Consider the following 12,558-nt stretch of genomic DNA (forward strand, 5'->3'; position numbering starts at 1 on the left):
ATGGATAAGGCTGTTTTAGTATTTAATTATTACTTACACGTCTACACCTGCCTTGGCTCTATCACGACGCGTTGGACCATGGAGGCATAAATCTCTCCCCTTTTGGGACACTATGTACTGCCACCTAACGTCTCCTTAAATTTTGCCTTTTGTTTTTGCAACTTTTGTTCACAACAGCCTAAATTGGAAGCACAAATGCAGCCATTGTCAAAATTTTGAACTGTGAAATGATGACCATGCATAGAATTTATTGGACCTTCACTACTTACTCCTGATAACTTTTGCTATCCGTGTAGTAGAATGCAAAGCCAATACGTGCAATTTTGAAGTGAGTGTCTACTATAACAGTCATTCACTATCACAGATTGTGGCACCATAGACAGATTTGAGTGAAGCCTGACCCATGAGATGTTGAAAATTGCTGCAATATTCTTTCACGTTTTTTATTTTAAAAAAAATAAATACATTTTTTCTTTCAGTTTCTCCATGGACACACTGTAGACCCAATGACTAGTTTAGTGATTTATGTAATTTTTATTTTAAAAAATTCAGAAGAAAAATCGTAGTTTGTGTATAAATCAGTTTTCCAAATATGTATACCTGGGAAAATATAATTGCATTCGTGTATGTGTGTGGACATTCAAATTGCATCCATACCTATATGCCTGGCCAAAAGACTTGATTGTAATCTAATCCAGCTATCCTATAGCAACACCAAGTATGATGATTCATGCAGCATCAAAATGAGTTCTGAATTTGAAATTATCATAAATAGCTGTATTCAAGCCACATGGAGCATAAATATAAATTGATGTCATTGCATCTACACGTGACTTACATTTGGACTCGAAGGTGAAGTTAGTTCATAAATAAAACCGTTTGAATGATATGCTAATTGCAAGCCTGTCAGTGTGTGATGATGTTACAACTGATGTGCTCAGTTCTTAACATGTTTCATCCATTTCCAAGGCTTCTCAGCTTGATGTATAGTTCAGAAAAAGTTAGAGAAAGTCTTTGTTGGCGGACGTGATCTTAATCCATACAAATTCATGTGCTGAATATGAAAGTACCAAAGGTGATGCAGTTGCAAAGTAAATAATGTACATGATTTCATTCTATTACATATTCTTGATGTTACTTCATCACAGTGATGATATTATGTATGGCTGATACGACAAAACAACAAAGGTTATCCTGCACAAAAGAATACATAAAGGAAAAATACAGAGCAAAATTGGGGTAATTACATGCAGCAATAGAGTGGGTACATGCAGTGAGTCGAGTGCATTTCTCTAAGAAAATTTGACCATATTGCATTGCAATTCAATGAACTGCAAAGGAAAGTACACTGGAACACTAATACACAATGCTGAAAGTATTATTGTGGTGCATTCCTTCTGTAACATCCAACACTCATGATGATGCTATATACTGACTGAGCAGAAGTCTTTATTTTCATTTTTGTATCAAAATACATTGCCAGTAAAATTGTCATGTTTTACTACACAGAGAAGTAAAGCACCATTTCTTGGGCTATTCATTTTTCTTCACCTTTTTCACTTTTTTCCTTTTGATACCAACAGCCCTCTGTTTGACAACTGCATCCCATTCTTTCCTGCGTAAAATGTACAATTTCATGGCAGCATGGGCATCTTCAATCTATGAATGAAACAAACAATGTCAAAGTCAAAGACTAGATTGAGACTGAGACATGAGTTTACTTTCAGACTTCATAAAGCTATCAAAAAAACTTTATGGTGTAAATATGGTATTACATCAACTTACATATGCAGACTCTGGTCTCATAATTATGCATGACTATTTATATTCTTATGTCAATTTCCCTAGCAAAGGATAACTTGGTGTCTTGGACACTTTACTGAGAGGATCATTCAAGGTATGTGTATGAAACAACAAACTGGCTTCCTATACTAATACATGGAACTAATTCAAGGTATGGAACAACAAATTGCCTTCCTATACTGTTGTATGGAACTAATTCTTGTGGAATGAGCTAAGACTCATAATTATGTTTGTGTAAACTATTTCTGAATACTAACACCTGCGATGTTAATTCCTGGCAAGACCATTTAGGAAATGTTAAACTTATTTAAAAAAACCTTTTTAACTACTGCATCAAAAACTCTTTAACTACTGCATCAATAACTTTTTAACTACTGCATCAATAAGTTTGTGAGTATCAAAATGAGAATGTGTAATTTTCATTTTGAAATCCCATTCTAGGTTTACTTTACTGGTGGAGAGTACTTACAGAGTTATGCTCCCCTTCTTGCACTGTTACATTGAGGACAGCTTTAACCAACTTCTTCAGACCGGGTCTCTTAGTCTGGAAAAAAATGTTACATTGTCAAAATCAATCAATCTAATTTTGTTTGTTTTAATAAATCATACATCACAACTGAACTTGCTTCCGGTTCAATAAATAAAGAAAAAATATTCTTTATCTGTTTCACAAGCTGAAGTCAACACTTCATGAAGAAAGGGAGGTTTTATGAACAGGACATCTGGGATGTGACAACAAACAGTACCCCTGAATTTTTTTGATAGATACTCTTCCCCCGTAATTTTGAAAATAATTAGATATTTTATATTACTGAATAAAGACACTAACAACTACTTTACCAACCTGACCATGTAGGCTAATATCTACAAGGATAACCCTTATGTAACAGTCTCATTTATGTTGTTACACTTCCAAAACAGGCTAACGTAAACAATTTATTCATTAGGCTTGTATTCTTTGGTCATTTTATACATGTTTCTAACTTGCATGAATATACATCACATTACACCAGATTTGACATGTTCTGTGACTTTTTTTACTGTTGAAATGTATATCTGTAATATACATTCACGTAATATCATAGTAAATATGGACGACTTACCTTGAGTAGTTGTTTGAAGGGTTTATATTTAGCTGTATCACGGAGAAGTCTTCTTGGGTGACTAAGAAACAGCACCTGCAAAGGGACAATAGTAATGACTTACAAATGTTAGAAAAATGTATTCTAACAATGCAGCTGTCATCAGTATTAGAGCATAGACCCTCCACCTTGGTGGAGGGTCTATGGTTAGAGCACACAAAATGGTCTCAAGAAAACTGAGCTTAGTGGTTTCATATTCCTTCAGACACAACAAAGAATCATTTATTCAGCATATCTGACAAAACATTATGGTGATGAACAAGTAAACACTTTTGTGAGCAAAGTATAGAGAATAACAAAAGTGAAGACTGGGTTAACTGCACTACAAAGTGAATGAAAATGGATGGAGTAAGTTTATACTATCATCGGAAACAATGAATGTTGTTAAACTACGTTCAAAACTTTGTACTTGAAACGCATAGATAGTGTCAGAGTTGTGGTGAGCCATAAACATAGTACAACATGCACTTTGCCATACCTTCATATCATTGTAGAGGGCATGTCCGACTAAGATGCGTCCTTTGATGATGTCAGCTACTTCTTGTTGTACAGTCTTGAAATCTTCAGCTACAAAGAATATAATAATCAGACATACAGTTATTTACCCTAATGTTACCATTCCCGTATTCATCCTAATGTTACCACTCCCTACAAAAATCATACTGTATAAGGAATGAATATCATGTAGTACTGGTAGGTTTATGTCAGGGATGCAAATGAAGCAATGAACACTTACCGTGTTTGATGTGTTCTGGTCTTATACCACTAACTGCCGTCCTGTAGTCTGTAACTTTCTCCCTTGGTTTTACATACTTGTCATAAACAGACATGCCATATTGATTGACGATGGAAACACGAGCTAATTCGTTATCTTTACCATGGACACCAGCACCTACCATCTCACAATCCAATGCCACACACTTAGTTAACCTGTGAATGGGTTATAGTAAATAATTCATTCTGCTATGCATGTCTCTGATACAGAGATCATTAACAATTATATCTAAAAAACTTTGTAAAGATGCCTTTCCACTTTGTTAAAATCTAGCAATGGGAAAGCATGACATTTTTTTTTTAACAATTGCTATTCATAAATTAATATATTGTGCAATAAAATTCCATTCTTATATTCTGTATCATGAATCATACACAATGATTCTTACAATTTACATAGGAAAAGACATTACATGTAATGTGTCGAAAAGATGACAAAAATCAATGGTCATGTTCAAGAATGCTTGTATGGACAGACATACAAATTGATGGCTATTGTCATAATATTAACCCCCTTCCATTTGTACCAAACTAACAAATTTGTTGTAATGTTCTCTGTATTATAGCTGGCAATGAAACTCAAACTTCAAAGTGACATTTTTTTCTATTCCAGTGGTATCCTGTTGTACACTAGGATTGGTGGCCATAAAGTGTCAAAATTACAACCAAATCTATATTTGTACACTTTGCTGCTCAAATGTTCAAAAGCAAAAATATCATTCCTCTTACCCTGCAAAAGTACTTTCTGGCTTCAGACTTGTTGTGGAAGTTTGTGCTGATGCCTGCACTAGGAAAGGATCAACATCATCAAACCATATTTCAGAGCTGTACAATTGAAAAAGAGTTGGTTGTGATAACTAAGTATAAATACATTAGTAGTACACGTATCTAATATCATCATCCTTATACATTGTAGATATGGATGTAACTGTTGTGGTTTCAGTATTCATATACCTAAATCTACATGTATTCATATAAGTGTCTCACTGGAGAAAACAGTGCTTGATGCAATATTAGTAGCAGAGCATTATAGACTAAATCCAAAACATAAGGACCTTATAAGTCCTTACTTGGAGTTTCACGCTTCCTCAGCGATCATCAGGCAACTGATAAAATTGAGATTGTTAAGGTCGATATGTACACGTAAATATTTGCATGTACATTGCGTAACAAGATGGTCAGACTAAACTATTCCTTACAAAGGTTTACTTCTATAGTTGGCGAGGAAAAAATTATTTTCGTGGTGACATTTGGAGAGTAACATCTAAAGCCCAAATTCTGGAACAAACTTGTTTTGCTACTGGGCTATAAATATGTGAAATCTACCTGGTGATTTTATGAGTCTTTTCAAAGCAAAAGACAGTATCTATGATTCTGTGCAACTGTCGATAGTGCTATATAGACTCTAAAAGTACAATTGTTGATGCATTACATGGATTATGACAGCACCATCAACAATGTATTCTACAATCTGTGATAAGACACTTTATTGAGTAGAGCAGCAAGACTAATTAAGTCATATTTCACAACATAGATACAATGTTTTCTGACTTCCTTTACGACATTATCAAACTGTGAAATAATATCACTGATAATGCAGTTTGGGATTTTTTGTAAAAATTCTTGCCATTTCCATTTTCTATGCAACAAGTGAGTACAATCATATCATTCTTGCCTTTGCTCAGTGGGCTGCTTTTCTTCTCCCTTTTTCACTTCTTCCTGCTTTTGTGTTGATGTTTTAGTTTTCTTAGCAGTGTTGATATTTAGTTGCTGTTGAATGAGAAAATTGTACAACTCAGAAAAAAGCACAGCAATTCTTTATTAGGCAATTTCCTACAGGTGATTGAATGAAGTTATTTGATGGTAAAGGTAAGGTGAACTGAACAAGGAATCTTGCAAAGTCTCGTGTAGGGTCTATGGTGTGATACATGTAGGACAAATCTACTACTTGTACTTTTTCAGCTTATTGCTACCCATACCAATGCATTAAGAGACAACTATGACTATGCTAATTAAGTGCAAAAAAGTGCCTTTTCATTTTATGTTTAAATATTGTGTCTGTGTGTTTGACACTGCACTGCCCTTGTATGCAATTTACTCTTCCTGGTTGATAACACAATGCTTACAGATTTGAAAGAACTAAAAGTTTTTTGAATGCTCTACTCTCACTAGAATAGTTGACCTTTTAAAGTTCACATTGGCTGTGAATAACAAATTATTGATAAGCTGAGGTAATTCATACTTACTTTAGCAAGATTTTTCCAATTCGATGACATTTCATTGCTTGCTGGAGTCTTAGTAGAGATTATTTTCTTAGTATTGTTTTTATTGGCTTGTCGTTTGTGAGCTTTATATTGTTTTTTCTTCTGGTTGGTTCTCTTTCTCCAACCACTAACTTTCAATTTCTTTTCACTCGATACCTTCTTAGAATCCTCTTTTTTCACTTTGCTATTTCCTTCATGTATGCTGATTGTGTCATTAACTTTTTCAAGTTTCTTTTTGTTAAGCCTTTTCTTTTTACCTTTCAAATTCATAACACTATTGGAATGTTTCTCAACATTAGATTTACTATCACTTATATGTTTTGATTTCTTTTTCTTCTTTTTAAACTTTTTGAGTTTTGACTTTGAAATGACACTCTGAGGAACATCACCGTTCCCATGGTTACTGTTTCCTGAAGGCTCTGTGATTTTACATTTCTTGTGTGGAGTACATTTTTCTGTTGTAAGAGTTTCACGTTGTTTTCTGTTCATATTTTTTCCATGGGAGATGTGCTTCTTTGTAAGTTTGTTTCCACCACTGTTTCCATCATTCTTTATTACACTTGGTACATTCATAATACTGCGTTTTCTTTTCTTTGTCTTGAATTCTTCTTCACCCGGTAAGTGTTTTCTCTTCTTATTTTTCTTCTCCATACTGTTGGCTTCTGATGTCTATCTAATTATGACAAATCAGAATAAAACGACTTTGAATTTACAAGGTTTGTTTTCTTTATATATTCTTCCTTATAGTAGATTATGATTCAACTTTGTGCCCATACTCATAGTGCAATATACTACTGTACTTTAAATTACCTTATGTTAATACTGAATGTAAAATATTAATAGATCCATGGATAGATGGACTATGAAATTAAAAATAATTGCAGTCTACAAGACCAACAACATGATACCATTGGTGGTCTGAAACAGACCACCATAGACTATTACATTGAACTAGGGAATACAAGAGAACTAGTAGTAGTAGTTGCACATGTCGGCCAGGAGAACTCTGCCAGCTGTCATACCATCTCAAAATGTAAAATGATATAGGTTTGATGATAACTGAAGTGTCACTAACATTTAAAAACAAAAATATTACCTGTATATTTACGCTATAGTTATATCTTACTTGGAACGACTGGTTCTCCACCTCGCTGCACGTTTCGTTTCTTGCCACCTTAACCTCTGACACGGAAGTATATACCGTGTCCATGGATTGTGGGTATATTTAAAGGTCCTGAAATTGACCAATCAGAATCAATATTATAACAACAAAATTCAAATACTTACCAATCAGAGATTACCTTTCATTGTATCTCTAAGTGTGCGATTTGTAGGTTTGTTACCCATCTTCAAAATTTGAACGAGTGCATTGTTTGGGTTTGAACAAAAATTATCCCGTGTAGCGCAAATCACGGCATATCACCAGAAAAGATCAAGACAGTGATACACGATGAGCAAGAGATATGCGCACCCCGCTTTTAAAGCGAAAACGGTTTTGGAACTGCAGTGTAAGTTTTGTGAAAACACCGTTTGCAGCCGTGGAATGAAAGCTATTCTGCTCGCCGATACGTCTGTCGAGCTATTTTCAACGGATTTCCCCACAAAGTTGTAAGTTTCAGCCTATTTCATGACTATTTGTTACAAGTATGTCACAAACTATATAGTTTTACCTTCGTTTGCTAGTGGAAGTTCTTTAGTTCCATGACTCAAATTTCGAGTCAAAATCACGAGAATATGAGATACACGTTCCCCATACATCCCCGATATTTTTATCCGTATTTTAATATAATAATGCTGAAAGAAGTCTGCCACCATTCACCCCAGCTATTATTTTGGAAAATGTAATTTCGCCAAGTGAAGCTAAAGAAAAAAGAGTTGCGTTTGCCTTCTGTACAATGTACATGTAACACAGAATTCCAAAGTTCGCCTACGTTGAGGTTTTATAGTGTACGGACCATTGACTTCAGTTAGTTTCGTTTTGTGTTTCTTTACAGGCACGTGGATGTCTTTGGTGCCACATATACAACTCCAAGCTGTAGCTGTCGGATACGAGATGTAGCATGTACGAAATGGTAAGGCTTTTAAAAATTACATTTTTATTGTACAGTAATTGTCATGTGTTCTGTTAGTCATGATTTTGAGTAAGCAAACAGTATTAGTGTATTGTTGATCAATGGTCAGTCAAAAATTAATTGAACAAATAATCATGTTCCCATATCTTTCCCATGTTTCCCCCAGTGGCAATATTGTTGGATACCATGTTATCTTACCATGTACCCCTTGTATGCAGTCGTGTAATAATGGCCATTTCTGGATGTTCCACAGCGATGCTACATTTGCACTTGACAGAGTAGATCCTACAGGTAAGTACATATTTGTAAAACAAACACATGAAAGTGTTACGTATGAGCATGTGTCTACATTATATACCAATCCAAAAATTTGTGTGTTTACACATCTTGTTCTACAGTTCGATGAGAATTTATAATAAAAGTTAACCTGCAAAAAATCAGTCAAATCATGAAAATTTATATGAAAGTCGTTAATTAGGATCATGCATCCAGTGGCTCTATAAAATGTTACTTTGATCTCATTGTAGGCTGTGATATTCTGTTGTGGGGCAAGATTCCAGAAACTCTGGAAGATGAAGATGAAATCGGAAACTACCAGTGGATGGAGGAGTGTTGTAGATGATCAAAGTACAAACCACTTTGAAATGCTACGATTGAGATGCTGGGCTTATGATATGCAACATAAAATTAGAAAATTAATTCCTTTGTTTCTCAAATGAATTCTTTTATCCCAGCTTTATTAATTTCAATGTCAGTAGACCCTGGAGTGACCTCGGCTTACATGGGTAGACATGATTATTTATGATATATTTGGATTGTTTATGAAAGAGAAATTCAATAACATATTGCAGTTTTATTTTAGGGATACATTTTCAAGATTTGTTATTTTTTAATCATGGATTTATTTCAAAGTTTTGAGGAGATACATGTCCTTGATATTACATTATACTTTTACCCTGGATACACAAAATGACTCCTTTATTCATGTACATGTAATCAGATCCTCATAATAGGATTATTTTATTTTAATGTCAATTCAATGCCAATGCATTACAGTTTCATTCATTTTAATTTGATGTGATCTTATGTTTTATGGCTACGTAAGTTGTACTTCGTTATGACAGGCAGTGTGGCTTGACTTTGAGATTTTCTTTCCAAATTTTGCACTGTTTGCATAACGAAACTGCCTAATACAAGTTACAACTCTGATCGCTATATCGTAGCAGTGATTCAAACTTGATATCTGTACTTTAATACAGGGAATTTGTTAGCAATAGATTATTTAATATATCAAATCAGAATATATTGTACATACTGTAAATATGTGAAAGATATTAGATCAAATTCTTTTATTTTTAGATTTTATTTTGTCATCTATTACTATTAGATAGTCCATTTCTTCCTCACAGTGTTATAGTACCACTTCTAAAGCACAATATTGAAGTGAATGCAAAGGTTGTCTTCAAATGTCAAGAACATTGAAACATATCACAATAAAGATGTTCAGTTTCCACTTATGCTCCCAAAACTCTCAAATGGAAAATCTGAAAATGTCTATACTGTAGCCTAGAATTGAACCAATGCTTAGAGGTTGTTGTATTTTCTGAATTGTAGAATAGGACAGGCTATTGAACTGTTGTTATAGTTACAGTACAATTGTACACTCGGTAGGAGATTGCAAATTGATCCTGTGTGTGGGATGGCAATAACCCTCAGTTTATATGGGAGCATAATGTCGTCATTTATTAAACTCCTACGTAAGCCCAGACAGTTGTAGAAATGTCCTAAAACCATCCTGATATAGGACACCTACAGAAAGTTTTTATATTTGTTTATAACTTATAAGCAGATTTTGTTGGAGTTTTGCAATGTAAGAAACTGAATTGAAAGCTTTCATTGTGGCCGTCAGTTTGAAAGGACCTTCATCTAGAAAGTATAATTTTTTTTCAAAAACCTTTAATCTTTACTTGCAACATATCTCAAGATATACAGACATATACCAATTTCTGTTCTTTTTCTCAGTACGAAAAGTGAAATCACTTTTCATTTTTATGAAAGTGGTAAAGTGTTCCACTGTTTTGATTGAACATATTTTTGTTGTTTGAGAGCATAGCAAGATGTAGTTGTCATGACCTATGACCACTGTATACATAATTTTAGTTCCCATCAATAATTAGCAGTGTGAAATAATCACACAGAATATCTATATTTTTGTTCTACTTTGACAGTATGTCAGACACAAACAAATTGTTTTTTTGTTTGTTCCTTTCCTGTGTACTGTAAATGACTTGTTTCAATAGTATTAATTACAATTGTATACTAAAATAAACATCAAAATTTAGAATTCTTCCAGTGTATCTTGACAGTATGAGTGAAAACAAATTATGTGGAAATGTACAGGTATGAAAAAATGAAAGTGATATCCATTTACACTTCAGCAATCAAATTACCATGTAACAATAATACAACTGTTAACAGGGAAGTAAAGATATTTATGCACTCAGATGAGAACAAACATTCATTGACCCATTATCAATTCTTTGATTCTTCTTAACACATCTCCATTCTCCAATGATATCTGTCCATGCTATACTTGTCTGTTACAAAAAGTTGATGAATATTTATGATTTAGGTGAAAGTTTTGGCAGCTCTGCTTGTTGATAAACTGTCTCTATTTTGTTAAGATTATCACAATTCGTAAGGTCACGTTTATTTTTGACCTAAGTGAGCTATCCCTCTCATAAGTTTGACAGGTCATGTTCTGTCCCATCATAAACAATCTGACACTGTCCCTTCTACATCCTTCCTTCAAAAACAAGGGGATATATACCAAAACCTATTACTAGCATGTAGTGCAATGCTGGCATGCAAGTGACAAACAATATCAGACACTGGTCAAATTTTAGATATCTCTTTGACGACAAAAGTTCCTACTCGGATGACCAAGAATCTTGAAATTGGAACTTTCCATAATTTCACAACTACCTCCTTATAATATGTATGCGAGTATATCATATGTAATAATCATGCTGCCATATTGGATATGCTGTTGAGCGTGAATGTGGCATTTGAAATATTGAAATTTATGATTTGTTACTTTTGGTCATCTGAACAGGGACTATTGTAATTTGTAGTCTGAAAATTGTTAAATGAGTAGCTAAGGGGAAAACCATTTGATTGGGGGGGGGGGATTTCAACTACAACATCAAATTTTTTTTTTCGAGAGCAGCTAGATAGCAAATTGTTTTTTGCCAAGTAGGGGTACAGCAAAATTTAAAAAAAATTAAATTTGACCTCACCATGTCGTATAACTTTATTTTTAAAATTAAATTTTCTCATAACAGGAGACATACATAATGAATGTAGCTTATTTCAAAAGTAAGAGGTAACAATGAATGTAGATTGTAAAATTGGAAAGTAGGCAGTTAAAGTTGAATAGAAGTTTGAGGGAGCCAAGTGGGGAGGATACCCCCCCCCCCCCCCCACCACACCCACACACACACACACACATACATAGTTAGCCAGTTATCACTGGATATTAGTGTCTCAAACTAATTTGAATATAAGAGACTCTTGTAAAGTATCATAAAGACAGTAACATTTAATCATGCTCCACACTGTTGACAACATGGATGTAAATGGGAGAAAACCACCTTATACCTTATACAGCAATATCGAACACAGACAATAACAAACCTTTGTCTACTTGCTAGTGACCTCATTTCTCTCCAAACAGCTAAGGCACTTCCTGTTTGGTTTAAACAACTTTCACTTGTTGATTTCTTGAGATACTTATACAGGGTGTGTGGGTGTGAGTCTAACTTTTAACAGGAAACACCCACGCAATGGTACATGTGCATGGCTTACATCAAACAAATAGTGCCTTCCTAGAATTTGATGTACTTATGAAGCTGGCTACTTGCTCATGATATTAGATGGAAGTATGTATCAATAGGAAGAGAAGAACTTTGTAAACCTATTCTGTTGACAGTTGAAGCTATCACAGTCTAGATCCTATACATAGCTGGAGATGGTAACATGTATAGGAAACTAGACTAAAGCTGTCACAGTACAAGTGGGGTTTTCACTCATGGTACATGTCATTTTTTACATGCACTCTCATAACTTCAAATGCAAAATACACACCCATAGAGGTGAAACTCACAATTGGGATGTGGACACAGACAAATAATCATGTTAATTGTTGAAGCAAGACAAATCCAATAGCAAGGCTTATTTTACAGACTATAGTAAAAGCTTCTGAGCTGCAATTTTCAAAAGTATGTAAACTAATACAGGGTGGTTAAGATTGACAACATTTTGTCCTGCAACTTAAATGTTATCACTCAAAAATAAAGTTTTGGCCTCAAGAATTAAAAATCTCATTTTGCAAATTAATTATCTGCTCTGTAAAAAGAGTTTTGTGATAGAAATGTTAACTTTTTGCTTTGATATTTCTATTTTGAACTAACAAACTAATGTCTTGTCCTATCAAAGAAAAGT

General features: G+C 34.1%; 2 protein-coding genes across 2 annotated transcripts; one reads left to right on the top strand and one right to left on the bottom strand.

The window, feature by feature from the left end:
- Positions 1 to 1,452: 1,452 nt before the first annotated feature.
- LOC144437985 (uncharacterized) lies at positions 1,453 to 7,995 on the bottom strand. The gene is made up of 10 exons (XM_078127021.1): positions 7,915 to 7,995; positions 7,080 to 7,217; positions 5,966 to 6,656; positions 5,395 to 5,489; positions 4,449 to 4,544; positions 3,682 to 3,875; positions 3,424 to 3,512; positions 2,907 to 2,981; positions 2,273 to 2,347; positions 1,453 to 1,659 (listed from the first exon to the last, which is right to left on the bottom strand). The coding sequence occupies exons 3-10, from the start codon at positions 6,632 to 6,634 to the stop codon at positions 1,534 to 1,536; spliced, it is 1,419 nt and encodes a 472-aa protein (XP_077983147.1). The 5' UTR covers positions 6,635 to 6,656; positions 7,080 to 7,217; positions 7,915 to 7,995; the 3' UTR covers positions 1,453 to 1,533.
- LOC144438100 (protein FAM72B-like) lies at positions 7,280 to 10,329 on the top strand. Its single transcript, XM_078127131.1, has 4 exons — positions 7,280 to 7,591; positions 7,978 to 8,055; positions 8,222 to 8,346; positions 8,583 to 10,329. The coding sequence occupies exons 1-4, from the start codon at positions 7,434 to 7,436 to the stop codon at positions 8,675 to 8,677; spliced, it is 456 nt and encodes a 151-aa protein (XP_077983257.1). The 5' UTR covers positions 7,280 to 7,433; the 3' UTR covers positions 8,678 to 10,329.
- Positions 10,330 to 12,558: the final 2,229 nt, after the last annotated feature.

This window comes from Glandiceps talaboti, chromosome 1, assembly GCF_964340395.1.
Source record: "Glandiceps talaboti chromosome 1, keGlaTala1.1, whole genome shotgun sequence".
NCBI lineage: Eukaryota > Metazoa > Hemichordata > Enteropneusta > Spengelidae > Glandiceps > Glandiceps talaboti.